This window comes from Symphodus melops (genome assembly GCF_947650265.1).
Source record: "Symphodus melops genome assembly, chromosome: 3".
In the NCBI taxonomy this organism is placed as follows: domain Eukaryota; kingdom Metazoa; phylum Chordata; class Actinopteri; order Labriformes; family Labridae; genus Symphodus; species Symphodus melops.
In genome coordinates, this window is record NC_136693.1 from 5,993,422 (window position 1) to 6,013,893 (window position 20,472).

The window sequence follows — 20,472 nt, forward strand, 5'->3', positions numbered from 1 at the left end:
GATTTTACAACATGAACCGTTACAATACGAAGCCTAGCCGACGGTGTCTGTAACACGGCTGATGAAAAAGATGACCGTAATATATTTCACAAGAAAAAGTCCATCCATTCACTGCCTCAGAATGACTTCATTACTCACTTCCTCAGTCTCTGTTGTCGCTGTCAGTGTCATCTTAACGTGCAGCAGCTCTGTTAGCTTCTTTGACAGCCAGGTCGATCGCCTTTAACTTGAAAGCTACATCATATGCATTTCTCCGTGTGTTTTCCATGATGAGGGTGCGTGCATGAAGCGCAAAATGACTGATATTAAGATCCGACGTGACGATGTCAAATGTTTTTGCGGCAGAAGCTCATTGTCCCCCATAAAAAATCCATGCATTAGCCGCACCGGAGTAGAAGCCGCAGTGCTCGAAGTGTGAGAAAAAAGTAGCGGCTTATAGTCCGGAATTTACGGTACATGTTTTACTTTGCACTTTATGATTAAATCATCACTGCAGTGTTACATTACAACATCAAGATATGCATTTATGTACTACGAGAGCTTCGCAGGATGATTGTGATTAGTTGACTACAAATCACGACCTGTAATTCACTCTTCCAGAAATGTCTGAAAACCAAACTCAGTGGTGTTTGGGTTCATGAGTTACCCTGAGGAGCACACAGCTTGGTGACTTACTGTCTTTACTGGTGACTGAATCTGGATTAGCTCTACTGTAGGCTGACCATTGCTCAGTTGGATGACCTATTAGATAAGTCAGGCTTTCACATGGAAAAGTACCTACAGGCGATCTATTTCAGCTGCAGAGTGCTTGTTCGTCTTGGCTGCTGTCAGTGACAGTTTCTTTTTGTCCGGCGAGTCAAATGTCAGCGAGAATCCTGCCAGAGCAGCAGTCTAAACATTTCAATTGCAGTCCTGCAAACTGCATCATAATGCACGTTTTTAAAAGTATACATTCCTGCTTTATAAAAGCTGGCCACCTTATATATATATTTTTTCTATTTCAGGATCAGGATGTTGTAAACACCTAACATCTGATAGAATTCTGTCGCACAATGTCATGCAAATGTATTTGCTCAGGTTCAATGATGCATTGAGTATGTCTTGTATGCTTTGCATGGGGTGAAAAAAATGCATTTGCCTTTGGTCTACACACAGATTAACTATTCAAAAAAGATACCTTTATGGTTTTATATGGAGCTATTTTTTGATTTTTTACGAGAGCCAACTCTACATGTGTGCAACTATGGCTTTAGTATTCTCTCCATGTAAGACTTGAGGCTGTCTGTCACCAGTCCACTATCCCCCATTACAAATCCCCCAGAAGACTGGGTAGGGAAAAATGAATTAAAATTAGTTTCCGCTCCTACTTCTCACAAGAAAAACAATCCAGCAATTCAAAAAAACATGTAGGTAAAGAGCAAGCCACACATTAGCCTCTTAGCTAGCAGAAGTGCTGACAGGTGTACTGAAGTCATGTGTTTTTGCAGCGAGATTCACACAGAATTCCTTGCTAAGCCCAGTTCCCATTTCCCAGCCATGTTTATGACTTCACCTCCTGCAGTGGCCCTCAGGCGAGAAGAAAACAAGTCTGCCTCTCAACAGTCGAAGCTTTTTAGACTCAACACGCTAGCCGCTGGAACTTTCCAAGGAAAATGGTTTTCTCTTATACTCACAGTTAAGCTTCTGTTTGACAAGTGCAGCAATCCTAAAAATGTGAGAGTTGCTTAAATGTAGTGGGAAAATATAATGCAATGCATTTAAGAAAAAGTAGCCTAGAAGCAACAAATCCCAGGTATTGAAAAGAAAGTACATGTTATTATAAATGAGTTGAAGTAACAGACCACAGCACTACATTTACAGTGCACACACACACACACACACACACACACACACACACACACACACACAGCAAGGACCCCTGGAGACAATTGCCATGTCTGCTTTAAAACCTTCACTTCAAAGAAAAATTCCAGGGAATCTAAAGCATTAAAAAGTCTTATTTTCCACCACACTCTTGTTTTATCAGTGCCACAAATCCAGCTCTCCTTAACACAGGTGCTGTCAGCGAAAAGACTCGTATTTTAAGCGAGGCAACAAACCACTTTGCTGTGGGCATTTGATTTCATAATGTGGAAATTGAGAGGGACCGGGGGACTTTATGAACATGTCTCTCTCTTAAGGTGAATATTTGCTTTGATAATCTGACACTGGGGTACAGCCCTCCCATCTGTGTTCACTCAGCCTCTGTGGGAAATAACTGCCTCTACCCTCCTTCTCTCGAGGCTTCCTACAAGCACAGTTTGGAAAGAAGAAAAAAAAAAAAAAAAAAAAAAAAGAGCACAGAAGGACGGCTGTCCCTTGATTCTTATCAAAGGCGAGTTTTAGGTTTCTCTAAGCCCAAGGGCTTACAATAGATAAGATGATCCTACTGATGTGTTCCCAGAAACAAAAGACTGAAACGCTAAACAAAAGGAGTTGAATAAGAGTCATCACTTTTAAAATGTATATTTATATAGTTTTGCAAAGGGGGCTTAAATGTAATTTTCGGGTGGGTCGAACAGACTTTGAAGGGTCGTAACTGCTCACAGAGCTGTGAGTGAGCTCCATTGAGAAACTAAAGCTGCTGCTGTATCAGTCCAGCTCATATGCATTTCACAATGACATGATGCGGAATAAGCACTCATTGTTCTTAGTAACTTCATCAATAATGAACCCTTGATTTAAAATGCAGCCCACTGGTTTCAAGCCAACAAACTTCAATGTTGGCATCTGGAATGACAACTGCTCCTGGCAAATCATTACAGCTGTATCCAGGTAGCTAATTATATGAGCGTCAGCTCTGTGAGTGGTTTGACAAAGATGTTAATGCTTCCAGCTGACTCGAGAATCCTGCGGAAGGATGATAAATACTCACTTAATGGCTACGTGATAAAATATTTAATGCCTGAGGCTTAAAATGATGAAAAAATACCAGATTCATGTTTACAAGCTGATGATCCATTGTAGATATGAAAAACAATAGTCCCACTATCAACAGTTTTTTCTTTTTTAATTACAAAGAAGAAACAGGCTTTTCAGATAAATATTTACTCGTGTGTTTGGCAAATATGAAGTTATCTTGACTAGAGGATGAAGCAGCCCATTTCTAAATAAATATGTAAATAATAATCTTTGTCTCTCTGAAGAAAAACAGCCGGTAAAGGAAGAATGTGAGGTAGTTGACATATAAATAAAGCAGAAATCGAGTATATCATTTGTGAAGGCTTCTCTGAGTCAGGACTGTCGACAGCCCCGTGTCCACCAAACGGTTTAGTTCGGTTCGTCTCAGTTCATCACACGTTTGTGGCATTTTCATTGACTAAAGCCGAGAAAGGTCCCCAAATTACTGACCCGAACAGTCCTACTTTTTGCTACCCGGATCCAACCCTAAAAGGTGGAGTTAAACACAGAAGTCTGTTGATTGGTTAAAAGAATCGGCACTTCCTGTGTGACAGCGACAATCACGTATCCAGTCGATAGTTTTGTCTGCAGTATTTCTCCTCGTGGCACACGAGCCATCTCTGTTACAAAACACAATCAAGCTTCGTTACAAAGATCCACATGCCAGTGACATTGTAGATGACATAGATAGGTAGATAGATGTACTTTATTGATCGACAATTGACAAGTTGTCTTTACTATTGTGGAAGATTTGGCCACTGGTCCCCATCTAACTGCATTATCCTTTCATGTTGTCTTGGTTTTATTTGTCTTTGTCTTGGTTTTGGAAGTAAGGCTTGATCATGAGAGATATGGAGGTAGTTAGCCGTATCTCACATCAAAGCGACTCAATAACTTTCATATAATGCTGAACATTTGGTTTCCAAAGGACAGCATCCTCTGAACTCTTCAAATGCCAAAAGTCTCCCCCCGCAGTTCTTTTCACATCGCCTCTTCATGTGAAGAGATATGAACTTTTACAGGTCACTGTGTCCACGTGTGATTGACAACAACGAACACACACATTCATTCTTTAGTAAGACCAGACGAACACTTTGTTCCAAATGTTTTCTCTCACTAACTCTCATACTAAACAAACTTCCTATTTTACATGAGATGATATTTTTTCCCCCCAAACATTTTCAGTTAATAACTGAGAAAAGATGATTGGTTAAAGAGAGATTCATATGTGACTTTATATTTAGCATCTTCTCTGCCTTTTGTAATTTTTATCCAACTTTCTATGAACACTAAATTGCTTCTTAAAAAGCCAATTTGAACTTGAAGTGAGAAGAAAGGATGACTCAGTTCCTTTTGTTCCACTATTATTACATGCTACCTCAATATAACTGTTGAAATAGCTCCAGAGAAAGACTTTCAATTTAAACGGAATAAAGTTCTTCCATGTACCCGGGTTATCTGCGGACAACATGCCTATGTTCTTTAAACACTCAGCACAGTCAATGCACAGTTTGAAGATATGTGAAGAGCCAGCAATATTCACTTGATTGCTGAAAGGTTGGTCTTTCTACACTGACCACCAGAAATTCGAAAGGGAAGAAAATGATGTTGCTTGTGAATCAATATTCGACTTCACAGACTGAGCCTGCAAAAGCATTTAATGGCATATCTGCCAAGTGGAGCGAAGCAAAAGAGTGTGTGCTTCAAGGACTTTCGCTGAATACGGCAAAAGCACAAGAAATAAAGAGTAGACGCTGGCAGCGGAGTAAGACTGCAAATTCATTATTGATCCTCAGTGGTTATTTTATTTAAGCCGGTCTCTTTAATTACTCAATGGCAAATTGTCCAAATGAACACATGCAACTCTGAATTTGGATACATGTCTAAAACTGTATTTTTTGAACACATACTTTTACAACAGACTCTTCTGTGGAGAACTTAATAACTTGAACTTCATTAACAAAAGCATGCAGAATGAGGAGACGTCAATTTAGCCAAGAAAGCACTAAAATGAGCCTCAATAGGTGATTAACTAAAATACATTCTGCTGCTCAGGTGAGAAAAGTATTTCTCTATTAATGCATTGTGGATTTGGGCTAAAGCTATTTTCTGTTGGGTCAAATTTTCTTGAAGTGGTTATAAGATGGTTATGATGTTTTTTTCTCAACATACACACATAGTGGAGTTTACCATGACTGCTGAACTGTACAAGAAAGTGCGCTCTTCATACAAGGAGGACTCGGGTGAAACGGAGACAGAGAAACCAGGAAGAAACCAGGAAGTGAACTAAAGGAAGTGAGGAAGGTGACAAAGGGAAGTGAAAGGTACCAAAACAGTGATCTTTACTACAAAAGCATTATCTATATAAAACATGTTTGTTCTTCCTGTAAAAGTGTATGTCATCCTGCACTCTTAATTGACCAATTTAAAAGCTTTGTCAAAGCTGACAATCCAATCAAATTCATTCCCGCCTTCTAGCTTGTGATTGGTTCAAAATATGTCATGATACTGCAGCTTGATACTCTTGAATTTAAGTTTCATGGGGACTTTAAATTATTTTCCCGATGTTTCCCGTCACTCCAACTTCAAAAAAAATGATCACCATAGACATACAGCTATTTCAAATACTAAGAAAAACTAACAAAGTAAATGAAACGTTCAGATATGTCTGACTTTCATCTGAATAAAACTGCTTCTATTTGTTACTGATAATACAGCAGTTTGAAGGATGGGTTTTTAAAATGTAGCATTCGAGGAAAAATGTGCTTTCGTTTAAATTTGTATTCCATCTGGTACTTAAATGGTTGCCTTAAATATCCAAAATATACCAATCAGTATGGAGCAGTATATAATCAAACAAACATGTACTGCCCATGACAGCAGTTGAAAACACTTAGCTTGGATGTTGGCAAAACAGGGAGTGTGAACAGCTATTTTTAGGCTGAGCCTAAAAATAACTGGTTAAACAAAAGGTTGGTAAAGAATCCATGACGTGGGTGACTTCTACTTTGAAGGTTTCAAATAAGAATCAGACGCATGATTGGCTAACTGCAAATAAATATCACAGATCAATATCCAGCCAAATAAACCTGATTGGACCACTCAGATGACAGTAGATAGTTAAAGGGATACTTCATCCATTTGCATGAAGCTGTGTATCATTAGAAACATGGTAGTAGTGTTGAATGGTCGTGAATCCAGCCCTCATTTTGCCCTGAGACGAGAAAAATGTGTTTTTCTTTGCCTGGAAGTTTTCTTCATGTGATGCAATATGACGCTTTTTGCATCACATGAAGAAAACTTCCAGGCAAAGAAAAACACATTTTTCTCGTCTCAGGGCAAAATGAGGGCTGGATTCACGACCATTCAACACTACTACCATGTTTCTAATGATACACAGCTTCATGTAAATGGGTGAAGTATCCCTTCAAGTTACAGAGAAGATTCTCCCTGAACTTCTTTTCAACCAAGTATTACGCAATTCATTTTAAACTATTCTTTATTGGTCCTATGATCTTTTAACAGTGTTATTATCCTGGGGAAAGGTCAAACCTACTGGCTTCATAGGATATTGGAGTCACACATTATTTTTAGTTTGCTTCACACAAAGACAGAAAGATTAATGGCACTGGCAGCATGGACAGTTTCCCTCGCCACCCCCCCTCTTTCTCCATACTTTCCTCCCCTCTGATGTCGCTAGCAGGAAGTTGCTGAGCAGACATGTCACCCAGCCAAGTACAATTGAGTTTGTAATCTCTGACCCTGCAGAGGCACAGAGTCTCTCTCGCCCTCGGTCTCTCCGGTTTTCCCTCTTCAGGAAAGATACTTGTGGTTGAACTGCTGCTGGGTCCGGGCCTGACTGGATAAAGATCTTCTCTCAAATGAATACACGCAGGCATGTGTGAAAGTAAGAAATTGCATCGGCATGCCTGGGGAACACTTGGCAAAAACATTCAGAAATCAGCCAAATGTAATGAGTGCAGTAATGTCTGTGCTCAAGTTTGGAAGGAAACAAGCAGAAAGAATAATGATTAAATTGAGAGCGCCTCCATTTCCTGATAACGCCGCAGCAGGAAAACACAGTCACCCACTGACTCTCTGCAAAGTACTTACCGACTACGCTGCACAGCCTTCATTCATTTCCTCATTCCAAAACAGAAAACTGGCACAGACACTGACCTCATGAGGAGACATTTTGGGCCATCAAAAACAAACAGCAGATGTTGAGATGGGAGATAAATGTCACACATATTGATTCTACGCTTCATTAAAGCCAATTGTGAGGGGTTCTAGTCTGCCTCTGGCAAGGCGCTAAATACATCACAACAAATCTACAGAGGTTTTATTTTTCCTGTTTTGTGCAAACACTGTTTAACACAGCGGAGGCCATTATTATTTTAAGAGAGCACCAGCCGACGACCAGAAGACTGTTCAAATAAACTACCGACATACAGGCTTACACAGTAACATGTGCTTGGATCAGACACTTGTCTGCAGAGCTTTTCAGACAGAATTAAACACATACCTCTTCAAAAACAGAACAGCTAAACATACTTTAACCACAAAATCACAGGCTTTTAAGTGTGGGCTGTATGCTTTCCAGTCCATTGACTTCATTTAATCCCTTTGATTTTCTTCACTTGATTCTCGGGCTGCATGATATTGAGTGAAAAATTCACAATGAAGAAACAGATTCAGCGTTTTACCACATTTGACAAGGCACGTTAAGCAGCATGACTATTTTCACATACTGTATGCACATTACAACGTTGAGGCTGAAACACTTTTACTTCCAGCGCTGCAACATTCACTTCATGTTTTTTTCATACAGTATAAGTACACGCCATCGAGTAGGGTTGTTAGGTACTAAAACTTTGATCTTTAATAGGATACAAGCAGAACTTAAAAAACAAACTTATTGGTACCCATTTTGATACCACGGCATCAAAACGAGATGTCCTTGGCCCCAAATATTTATTAATTTATCCTTTTTAATTGCCATTCGCAAACTTCATTTCCCAAACACATAAATGTTACAGTACTGAAAACTAGCAAACGTATTAGCGTTTATCTTCACCACGTCTGCTGTAAGGGTATTTGTACTGTTGTGCATCGGTTCTAGTTGTTTAGCATAATGGTGAATGCTACAGAGGCTGTTTTGAAGTTGCAGTTCTGATTTATAGTCTTATGGGCCAGTCAAAGTCCATCCATCTTAATGTTAGAAAAGAATATTGCAAAATACATAAAAGAATCAAATTTCAAGCTCATTGTCCAAAATCTTCACTCACTCTCAATCAAATTCTTATTTGCCAACAACAGAGGAGGAACTTGCTCATTTTTCTAACCTCTCCTGTCACATTAAAAATAGGGTTCAAAACTATGATATTATGAGTAGCTCGCAGACTTTGTACATTCTCTAATTGACTGTAAGCGGAGAAATGACGACATAATGACTTTGACACTAACAATATTATTTCCAGTTGAGTAAAGAGGCGGGAAAAAAACGAAACAGCGTCAATATAACTAAGAGTTGATGAGATCTGATTTGAAAGAGCAATGCAGGATCACAGACAAAGAAACAAACCTGTTCAGCATTCAGTCTCATACTTCACACCGCTTGCTCTCCATTTACCTCTCTTTGAATGCGACTCATTTTCATCAACACCGCTGCCTTTTAAACCATCAAAAAGAAGCTCTCCGAATGACTCACGTCGCTTTTATCTTCACTCGGAGTCTCTGTGATCAGCAAATACAGCACGAGGAACAAGCACTGTAACAGTGAGCATCACAAAATGGAAGAGAAGTAGAGATGACAAAGAGGGCTTAACAGCAGAAACCGTGTGACAATAAATGAAGAGGGCTTAGCAAAGCAGAGGAATTGGAAACAGTGTAGCAGGCCGTTTGGAGTCCTGCAGATGGTTTTATGTATTTTTCATGCAGTTGGAAACCTGTGACTGAGGTTTTTGGTTGGTTGTCATCCAGTGCCTGGGGACCCTGGGCTGAATGCATTCTACACACCACTGCAGAATCACATGATGTCTGACCTCTCTCTGCCATGGCAAACTGCCCAGCAAGGAGAAGGAAGGAAGGGGAGGAATGTGAGTGTGATGGTGTGTGTCTGAGAGAGAGAGAGAGAGAGAGAGAGAGAGAGAGAGAGAGAGGGAGAAAGGGAGAGAAAATATAAAAGAAAAATGCAAAGTGGCGTGTAAGGGTGCACGTCTGTTCACTGAGCATGATCTGAATTCTCCACAGCCCCGTACAGCTTCACAGCCCTGACCTGTAAAACATACTGTCAGAGAGAAAGTGGGGGGAAGTAGGGAGATAGAATGATGAAGGGGGAGGGGAGCAGGAAGTGAGGGGAGCAGCCACTGCTGAGGATTCACCCAATGCTACTGAGAAAGAGGTGGAAGAAAAAAATAAAGCTATGTCTGACTAACCTTCCTTTGGAATGTGTCCAATGTGTCCTTTAGAGTGTGTGTGTGTGTGTGTGTGTGTGTGTGTGTGTGTGTGTGTGTGTGTGTGTGTGTGTGTGTGTGTGTGTGTGTGTGTGTGTGTGTGTGTGTGTGTGTGTGTGTGTGTGTGTGTGTGTGTGTATGCGTGTGTGTGTGCGTGTGTGTGTGGCATGCTGGCAGGAAGGCTTTCAGCATATAAATATCACATTACCACACAAGGAAACGCAGGCATCAGTCCGAGCCTCCAGCCGGCCTAACAAGCACAGGAGCTCCACTCTGGAGGTCAAAGGGAAAGCTTGCTCAAATGGAATTCCACAGAAAGCAGCACTTCTTTTAACAGATAAGTGGCTCGGCTTGTAGCTGTGTGATGTGGTAAGCCAAGAGTTTTAGCAATCTGACATGAGCTGATGTGCATATATGTACTGAGCTGGAGTCTTTGTACTGTACATTAGACTCAGCTTGGATAGGGTTAAATTCTTTAAAGTAAAGCTGAAAGCATCAATGAGGAGCACCATAAAGGACTTTCTTGAGAAGCAGGGTGTTGAGCTGAAAAGATAAAAGTAGCATAAACAGCAGGTATGGGAGCACTGACGCAAAGACATACATGTAGATTGAGATAGTTGGAGAGCAAACACTCACTCAGGATTTGAATGAAAACTCCAGACAGTTTGGTGCACTTCTACAACGAAACGTTGGTCTTCAAACCAATCAAGACAACGATTGATTATCAGGGCCAAGAGTGATGTAAAGCTTTTGAGATTACTGCGGGATAATTCAAGAATAAGCATGATATAGTCGGATTATGTTTTAGTAATTGTAATAAGCTATTCAAAAATAACATATTTTTTCATAAGATGTTAAGAAAGCAATCACCTCAGATCATGTCTGGGAAAATCCTTAAAGCGCACTGTTATGGCTGGTAATCACTTGACGATGTGTAAGCATACACTATTGTTGGATCCTTAAACGCTGTTGCATGCTTACAGTACACATATGAAACTTGTGCATACATTAACTGTATGCAGATGATACTCTCACTTGCATACAATAGATACACTGTTTGGAGACAGGGTTGTTATAGTCTGTACATTTGGTGGTAATGATAATAACAAATGCACTCTATGCAGATGATACGGTGTTATACAAATCACTTATGCTGACAATACTTTTACATTGATAAACTGTTTACACACAGTACTGTTTATGCTTGTACTGCTACAAGCATACACTTTAAACTATATGCAGATGAAAGTGTTACACAGCTACACTGCAGGCAGATTATATATCACTCATGTAAGGACAAAGTTGTTTGGTAATGAATAATTGCCAACTCAATGCAGAAGGAATCAACAAAACATTATGATGAAAACATTAAAAAACTAACTGTTTCTGCGTTTACTACGGAGTCATGCAAAGTCACAAAGAGATGACTTGTAATATTTCAAATGAGTGGATGGAAACTCTGCATGAGAAATGTTGCTGAAGGATTTCCTTCACATTGCTGTTTTCAGCAAGGCAGGCCAGTAAGTCTACTTGTGCCCTGTTTTGTTCACTGTTTTCACAAGTCCCATTTCCTTTTATAAAGGTTTTGCTTGAATTGATTCCAACTGCTTTTACAGTGCTTTTAATGTCACTGCTTTCTAATCCCTTTGAATGCCTTTTCCCGAGGAGACATTTGGTCTATGATAGCAGAAAAGTAGAGGAGCTACTAATAGCGTCAACTGCTTTACAGACGCGTCTCCATGACTGTGTGACAGTGATCCAGCGTACATAATACGATGACCCCAGAGGTGATGAAGCCAAATAGAAGCAATCACTCATTTCATTGTTTACACCTGCGCTTCGCTTCAATTACATCGTGGAATACCCTCAGTAAGAATCGCTCTTCGTTCTGTTTCCATTTTAAATAAAAACACAGCCGGTTTATATAAAAGGCCTACAACGTGATGGTTACTTAATGATCTATGAAACATAAAACCTGCGTAGACGACATGGGGACCACTGCTACACACTGTCTTATGTGTGTGTACGGCTCAGACCTGAATGTTATCTAATATGCTTATCTGGGAAACAAAAGGGCACCAAGCACTGCATTACCATTCAAAAACCTCTGTGAATATTGAAACTTCCTGACTATATCACTGTGACAACATTGCATCAACAGCTTTTCCAAACGGTCTATTGATTAGATAATACATGTCCATGTTACAAAAACGCTTATTCTGACCGAGCCCACCCTGCTTTCGTACCTCTGTTGTGATTTCACGTGAATCAATAGAACACAGAACATTCAAAGGTTTGTTGCTCCCTGCATTGAGTTTACCTCGGACTTGTATTCACAAGCTTTGCAGGCTTGGTGATATTGTGTTTGGTAAAGAGAAATTAATTAAACCCTATTAAGAGTGAGGATTGATCCAATCCATTTTGTCTCCACAGGAGTGCGTTGATGGTGCGTTTCCAGCTCTGTGTGGGGTGTGCACCGTTTCAAGCCTGAGCATCAGTCTTTGCATGTGTAGATACAGCTGCCACTTAAAATACAGTTATGTTGTTTGACTTCATTTTATGTGTAATTTAAAAAAACAAAATACTGCGCAGTGGAGTGTCATTTGTATGTGTGAAGTAAACCATCTGCAGCATATCCACCATGCACTAACCTGCTTAGTTTGGCTGAAGCTTTCTGCTCATTCATTTTAATTATCTCTCTCTGCCTCTTCCAGTAAAAAAAAAATCCCATTTTCACTCTGTTCATACCTCTCTTTTTTCCCCCCTCCCCCCTCTGTTTCTCTGCAGTAGGAAGGTCAGGCGTACATATCCACCCATTGCTGAGTGAGCACTGGGGGGTAGAGGTGGAGAGACACAGCGTGGATCATAATGGCTGGCCAATTATAGGTAGTAAGGGGGGCCAGGGTGTTGGGAGGAGTGAGAGATTATGGTGGGTGGGTGGGGGGGGAATGGATCAATACACCAGTCAATTTCTAATGAGGGAAAGAATTGGTCCAACTCAAGCAGATGGAAATCCTGTTCTGCCTGGGGTGGTCTCTCTGCACTATCTGTCAGCAGGGAATCAGTGTTTCAATCCTTCTTTGGACAACAGCGCCCCAACAGGGGAACGACTGCAATCACACTGGATCTGTGACTTCTAAATGCGTTTTGCATTTACAGTATCTTATGTTGTTTTTTTTTTTAATAGTTTTTGTTCTATTGGGCACTCCTGATCTACCCACATTCCACTTTCTCAAAATACCCAACACATCACTGAGGGCAGATTTAGAAAAGCCGAGAGTATAATGGCTGTTTGTCTCTCACCACCCCCCTCTGTTAGCCACCCACAACTGCCAGCACATAGGACAGTAAATCCTACACCTCACCCACTCTCCCAGCCCAGGAGCTCAGCTGTGTGCTGCTTTTCACAAGCACAACGTGAACTCTTGTGCTTAGATGAAAAGAAGTAAGCTCGCATTGCTAAAGGCTACACAGCTAATAGTCTCTGCTTTCTCCAAAATGGTGACTAGAATAAGCAACTGTTCAGCCCCATCATCAGGCCTTTGGTGCTGTTGTTCCTCTCTGGTTGCTTCACTGTTTCCTACATCTGCCTTTCCTTTTTTTTTCTTTTTCTGAGGGGCCTTCTGTGGGGTGGGGGTGTTATTTATGGCTGCTCTGTGCAAGTGCACCCACAGACATTCACACACACACACACACACACACACACACCCTTTCACAGGATGAAAGGGCAGTCACACTGCCTGCAAACATGATTTTACAGCCCTGGGTGGAATGAGTGGTGGAGTAGAGAATGAGGACAGAGTACGAAAAGGGGAGAGCCTTTAGATTTACAGGTCCCAGCAGTCAGAATGCAAACTGTGTAGCAGCACACATTACAGTGTCCATTTTCCTACCCGAACACGGGGATCCTCAGAAAAAGGACAACTGTCTTTATGACAGATGAATTGTGTGTGTGCACAGATGAATGATGAATATGTTCATCATCAGGAGTGCCCAATAGAAGAAAAACGATTTTTTAAAAAACAACGTAAAAAATACTGTAAATGCAAAAAGCATTTAGAAATCACAGATCCAGTGTGATTGCAGTCGTTTCCCTGTTGGGGCGCTGTTGCCCAAAGAAGCATTGAAAACACTGAGCACAGATGAACGTAAACATATGTTCATCATCCTAAAGGGGGACCTCTTTTTTTCACGTCTGTTTTTTTAATTGGGAGACCATGCATGTCTGTGAGGGTTTGTTCTGTGCATGTTTAAGGCATGTGTGCGCCACGTGTAGCTGTTTACACATTTTCCTACTTATTATGCTTCACTGTCGGCTATGCTCAATATATGTAGTTTTTGTTAATGGGATAACTCGTGAGAAAGCCATGTGGATTGTTATTCAAAACCTACTTGAAGATATACTACTCTGATTAATGAGGGAAACATGAATGAAAGAATGACTCTCCCGTTAAATGAAAAAGGCGCTTCTTTTAATTCCTTATTTCAGTCCAATCAGAGAAGACTAACCATCAAATATTCTGACTTCAGAAGCTGGAAACAGTGAATGTTATTGTGAACCGTAGTTCATAAATGATTAAAACAAGTCACTCATTTTCAGAGAAATTGAGAATGAAAATGATTTTTTTCAGCTAAGAATACGAAGAATACAAAAATAAGAAAAAGGGGAGACCATACTTGAGAGCCTCAGATGAAGCAGTCTCTTTCAAAGCCGGAGGCACAACAGCAGAGTAGAGTAGAGGATGGCAATGTCATTAAGTCTAAATATGTTCCATTGACGGAGAATGGGAGAGCGACTCTGTATATAAATGATGACTTCATGGGGACTGGGGAGTATTTTCCAGTGAATACTTTGTAAAACTGCAGATTTATTGAAGGGATCTGGGCGTTAAAGCTCATGTGAACACTTTGAGTCCAGAAAGGTAGCACACTGCCACATAACACAAAGTGAAACCAGAGCAGTCCTAACACTGGGCTCAGAGCAGGATCTCCCTTAAAGTGTGAAAATGAAGACAACAAAGGAAAAAGAGGGAAAGACTGTAACTCTATTATTTGATGAGTGAAGAGAGAGTGCTCCTTATAGACCAAATAATTGCTACAAACATATGCTGGATAAACAATAGGTGGAGGCTGATGTAACATGTGACCATAACCATACTGGTGGGAGGGTAACTGGTTTTACGAGGCACTGGATTAATGTGTCAGAGGTTTGCCCAGTGGTGCATACTGCCTCTAGTGGAAAGTACTGTAAACGGAAATGAAGGTACTGATAAGAAGGTGCTGTCTGACCTCTGCTGGTAAAGGATGATATTGCAGGAACTTTACCATGAATAATATGTACTATATGTTCATCCACAAAAGTAAAGAGAAAATGATGCCCATTATATCCTAATGCAAAATCTATAACTGAACTGTGATAGTAATACTGTTTTATGATAACATTTGTTTTTAATGTAATTTGAGTTTTTTTAGTTACAGCAAACAATAATTTCACTTCAACAAACAGAGAGCGAAAAAAAGACCCAAAGACAAGGTGGCTGAGAAAGTTTACGGCTCCACAAAAAAACAACAAAAAATGCTTAAAGCATCAAACAGTCCAAAAAGTCAATCAGACGAAAACTACTCATTAGTTTAATGTTTTGTTGCTAAGTCCTGGATCACAGAACAACGAAACACTGACAATCAACCCATGAAAATAAAGCACTTCTGCATCAATGTCGTTTTTTAACGCCTGAGGTTGCCGCTCGACTAAACTCAAATTTCTGTGATGGGGAAACGTTCACTGACCTGCTCTCTGAACTGTTCCTGAGGCAAGCAGTCGGTCACATTGACGCAGCCCAAAAGGCAACCAGTGGGGTAATCTTTGGGAAATCTGGGCTCTGCAGAAAAAAGGAGCAATCAAAGATAGACCAACACTTAGAAGTATTTGTAGGTAGAATAGTTCCCAGATTGTAATAGAATAGAGGTAAGTCATCTCTTGGATTTACAGCCGTATTTGTTGAATGAGTTACATTTACCTTTCTTGAAGATGTGGCGGTACATCGATTCCACCTCACTTATCTCCTGAGGGGTGGGCTTCTTGGCTGCAGCAGCAATCCAAAGACGACCTCGGTGAGATGTGTACCACGTTCTTCCTTCCACCCTAAACACCCACAACACATAAGAGGCAATGTTAGCTCTGCTTCCATTTGCCTGACAGAGAAAAGATTTATTTGAGAATACTGACATTATATTCGTCTTCAAAGCTCAATTTATTCAGTTCATTTCCTCTTTACCTCTTGATACCTTTCACCAGCAGCGATGCCCACGGTTGGTGCATGCTGAGGCACCAGCCTCCGTCAGACATCTCCTGCAGCTCTTTATCCTGGAGCCGCAGCTTGGACCGTTCTCCTCCTCCTTTGTGCTGGACTGAACTCTTGACCTGCTCCACGTTTCTCCTCTGGTTTTCACTTCCTCCAACATCCACCCACTAGAAAGTGTATTCATTTTACTGATCAGATCGTCATTACACTATCCACTTGCATTCATAACACAGAACAGGTTATGTGTGGTATCTTTTTCTTTATTTGTATCTGTTACTTCTACAAGCCTCCCATTGACAGGCCACCAATGTTACAGTATGTTCATGGTATATACACAAATTAACAGTGTTAACCATTTACTGGGAACTATTTATTTCTGTTACATTTATATTCCAATGCGTTGTTTAAATTTAAGAGAAAATCAATAAGAGTTTACTGTGGTTAAAACTAATGTGGATCCTAAATACATAAAAAATAACTAAGACTTTCCATGAAGAAAAAAATACCATCTGCAAATATTTAAAAAATAAATAAATAAATAAATCATATATAGGGCCATTGGTAGTCTAGTGTTTAGCGGGCAATCATGGTTCAAATCCAGCCTGTGGCTCCTTTCAGGTCTTTCTCTCTCTTGATTTCTGACTCTGTACACTCCAACAAAAACATTAAAAGTCGCAAAATGTGACACAATAAAATGCATAAAATAACCAACCTCTGGTGCAGACTGCATGATGTTGGGGTTGACCAGATCGCAGAGGGTCTGCCTTCCACCTTTCTTTTCAGAATATGTTGCCGACTTTGACTTGGAGTCACTGTTCATCGCTTTAAGCGTCTCATCCAACCTGCAAGTAAAACAAAAGGAGGAGCTACTCAGCATCACTACACATACACGTCACAGATAGACGGAAATCGGCCCTTGGAGCCTTCACTAAAAAAAGTGTACAATGATCGTACTTGTTGTAGTACTCGTTGAGGCCGCTTCCTTCATCTAACACTTGTCTACCGGCAAAGTCCAACGTAATCTTCCTGTCCTTGCGAGATGCATGGCGGAGTTCTCTCAGCTCCTCTTCCTTTTTCTTCAGCTTCTCTCGCTCGCCAGGTGACAACCACTGATTGGATTCAGTGGCAAAGTAGTCGGACTCATCATCCAGAACCTGAGTTCTCCTCACACTGGGATTGAAAGGGGCCGTAAATGAAAACATTCACGATTTCCTTCTACCAATTGATATGTGCGGTTAAAATTGTTATATACCTGTTCCTGTCATATTCCAGCAGTTTTTCTTTGTGTTGAACGGCTTTCTCTAAGCCAGCCTTTACCAGGGCCTCCTGATGTGGAAGATAATCCCTTTCTCCAGCCTCTGTCACCAAAATTAAAGGCAGCTCATAGCATCAACCTCTTCATTCTTATTCTTGGTGTTTAATAACTCTGACTAGTTTTTACTCTCACCTCCCATGAGCTTCTTTCTTAGTTTCTGGCTTTTGTTGGAGTCTCGTTGCAGGATCTCCTGCTCCTCTTTTGTGCAGACCTGAAGCAGAAGAAAAAAACAGGAGAGTCAACATCACAAGGACTAGTTGAAAAGAATGGAATCTAAAGACTCTTTAAGACTTCAGTACCAGGCTCCCACAGAAGAGGCAGGGTCCCGAGCCCTCTTGCTCACACACAATGCGGCCACAGCTGATGCAGTTGTTGATAAGTCTGTGCTTCTGGGCAAGGCACTCACAGGCATGTCGACCAGGCAGTAAGACAGACAGCCTGTCCTGTCCCTCCGTATTATACAAATTGACAAACTTATTTTTCTTCTTTGTTGAGGAAGTATTGCTGTTTTCTTGGGCCTGAGGACACAAGGGAAGAAGAAATCAAATCAACGAGGTAGGAATATTAGCATACTGAAGAAAAACAAAATTGATCCTAAACATGAGCACTTGTGAGTAGTGAGTCATGGACGTTCTCACAGCATATTACCTTCATAAAGGAGGTTAGGAGAGAGCAAATGTTTTGGCTTACCCTCATTTGATCTATTGGGGTTTTGACTGCCTCAGGCTCAGGTTCTGCTTGGCTCACAGTCAACAGCTCCTGTTTGTTACGGCCCTTGCGTTTAGACTTCTTCTGGGTGTCTTTGGACATGTCTTGTGAATCTAGGAAACAGTCGTGTTTTCTTCAGCAAATACTCAGAAATCAAAGAAATTCTGAATACTGAAAGACATTTATTAAGAATCAGGCAATCATTTCTCATGCACTTGTATCTTACAAAGAGTTGACTCTACAAAAATAATTCAACACATTAGACATGTTCTGCATACCTGCTGATGCAAATGAGTCCTTGAGAAGGAAAGCCCCTGGCGCGTCAGAGGTCTGATTTTGAGTCTTTTTCCATCTGTGGAGGAGCTCGTCTATAAAGATCCCTTTTCTCCCATCCGTGCCCTGCAGGAGGTCTCCAACATATTCCTCTATCTCCTCGGCTTTTTCGATGGATAGAATGTATCTAAATGTTGAAAAGATTAGAGAAAAAAATAACAATTCAACAATCTGCTGTGCTATTACTGTGAGGCATCCAACATTGACTAATCATGACTTTATTACGATACAAGAGATGACAAGCTATTTCTGGAATTCTATTGATTGATATTTCAACATGATTAAGTCAGTGGCTGCTGATATGAATATTAGATAAATTAATCCCCCATCCTTAACTTTGTCTTTGGTTGAATGAATCAGCTATTTGTGTTTTTTAGATGCTTGCATTTAAGATGTAAATGTTTAAGTGCAACAGAAACACTTGAAAAAAGGGCATGTTGTCTTTGAACATCATTTCTAATTCGCAAATTGTAATTATTTATAAAGTGTAGAGTATAGTGTGTCTATCGAGCCAAAAAAATCCATCCAGTCTTTTGTTTGTGGTCTGCTTAGGTCTTACCACACACAGAGAAAAAAAAGCTCAGTTTCAAAATTTCTCAGTTTGTGACATTACAAGTTGGATTCTGGTAATAAATTACCCTCCCACACCATAACGGAGCATTCTGAGAGAGCTGGTTTTATACAAACCCCCTCTGCTGCTTCATTCATGTTGTATCTGATGTTTCATTTAAAAGGTGAAAAGATGGCTCTAATATGTCCTCTTCTCTCTCTCTCTCTCTCTCTCTCTCTCTCTCTCTCTCTCTCTCTCTCTCTATATATATATATATATATATATATATACACACACACACACATATATATATATATATATATATATATATATACACACATACATATAAATATACATACATACATATACATACATACATTTTACACAAGTTTATAAGCTGCATGATTTCAAAGATACATTTACACAGATTTATGTGATATTTATGTAAAAAGCAAAGATACAAGTTCCCATCAACCTGGATGTGAAAAATGAGAAACCTGCTTTCAGTTTGCTCATAAACAGCTGATTCACCTGAAATCAGTTATTCTGTCAAACTTACTAAACCAGCTGATTCAGAGGACACACGGGAGACGACTATACTTCTTTGTTTACATTAAACTGGAAAACCAAAAGGTACCTAAAAACACAGTAACAACCATGACAGGCGTATGTGTCGCATGTTAGCTCGAGCTTTAACATTCAAATCAAACTTTTCATGTCTTACTGGACGATGTCTTCACATGCCTCCAAGCCGAACTTGTGGTGGAGCTGCTCCACACACCACTGCAGCAAAGCCTCCGACATTATCACGAGTGGAAGTGTTTTAAAAAAAAAATGCTCAAACCAGAGATACCGGTGTCGTGTCAAATGGAAACTGAGTGGATGTGTTTCCAGTCGGCGGAATAATAATGACGCCCACAAATGGCGCGGCGGACAATTTCATCCTGAACACACCCGTGTTGTGCGTTAAAGTTCCGCCTGATACATCGGACGACTTCAGGACACTTCAAAGTGAAAAAAAAACAAACCCCAAACAGTTATTTTAATATTATTTTCTCACGGTCTTCACGCAACTGTTTTTTAACATACAGAGTCATATGAATATAGGTGTAACTGGATGCGTCTGTAAAATGTCACTAGATGGCAGTCTTGTAATGCGAGGACATTTAAATGCCTGCAGAGAAGATGTACAATAGCTGGATTCTCAAACTTAACAGAGGAATACAAATTCCAAACTAGCTCCTTTTCATACATTACATCTAATAAAAGCTTTTCTACCTAGACCTGTCATTTAAGAGATTACATTTTTCAGTAGGCTATCTAAATAAATAAAATAATAAAAGGGTGATGAGCCCTCATATGTTTAAAGATTATTGGAAAGTTGCATGCATTATTCTCCAAGGGCTATATTTTCTTACTGTCAAATCAGGGACTTTTTTATTCAAGCAATAGTGAAGTTATATTTGTAATTCTGGACTTTAACTCCAATAAAATAGGACGGAGGCATGCACTTGATTCATCCTTCACACAGTTCTACAGAGTACATGTGTATTATCCACACGTTTTATTATGGAGGCTATTTGTGTTTTCAGTTTCTGTATGCACAAAGGGCTCATGGTTGTCGTTGGTAGTCAAAGTACGAATATGTGGATGAGGCCGTAGTCTGATACGCAACACATACAATATAAGTATGCAAGAAAACACTCTTTACATGCTGCCAGCTTGGGAACAATACATTTATTTGTCAAACAAATGTTAAGAGACGAAACAAAACATCATACATTTAAAATAGCACACTGAAAAACTATGATGACTTCACAGTGATTGTTTGAGTCACATTTTCACATTATGTCACAATAAAAGTTAGTA

General features: G+C 40.1%; 1 protein-coding gene across 2 annotated transcripts in view; it reads right to left on the minus strand.

The window, feature by feature from the left end:
* trip4 (thyroid hormone receptor interactor 4) overlaps positions 1–20,472 on the minus strand; it is a 301,289-nt gene that overhangs the window by 49,748 nt on the left and 231,069 nt on the right. Inside the window, exons 2-12 of one of the 2 annotated variants that reach the window (XM_079339406.1) lie at positions 19,328–19,471; positions 17,999–18,180; positions 17,703–17,833; positions 17,312–17,530; positions 17,145–17,223; positions 16,950–17,055; positions 16,652–16,867; positions 16,410–16,539; positions 15,671–15,864; positions 15,413–15,537; positions 15,183–15,274 (exon numbers count right to left, since the gene is read on the minus strand). In XM_079339406.1, coding sequence (XP_079195532.1) covers positions 15,183–15,274; positions 15,413–15,537; positions 15,671–15,864; positions 16,410–16,539; positions 16,652–16,867; positions 16,950–17,055; positions 17,145–17,223; positions 17,312–17,530; positions 17,703–17,833; positions 17,999–18,180; positions 19,328–19,407 — 1,554 coding nt within the window. In that variant the 5' untranslated portion in view covers positions 19,408–19,471. Of the gene's footprint in view, positions 1–15,182; positions 15,275–15,412; positions 15,538–15,670; positions 15,865–16,409; positions 16,540–16,651; positions 16,868–16,949; positions 17,056–17,144; positions 17,224–17,311; positions 17,531–17,702; positions 17,834–17,998; positions 18,181–19,327; positions 19,543–20,472 lie in introns of those variants that run through there. The other variant, XM_079339405.1, reaches the window with a different exon arrangement.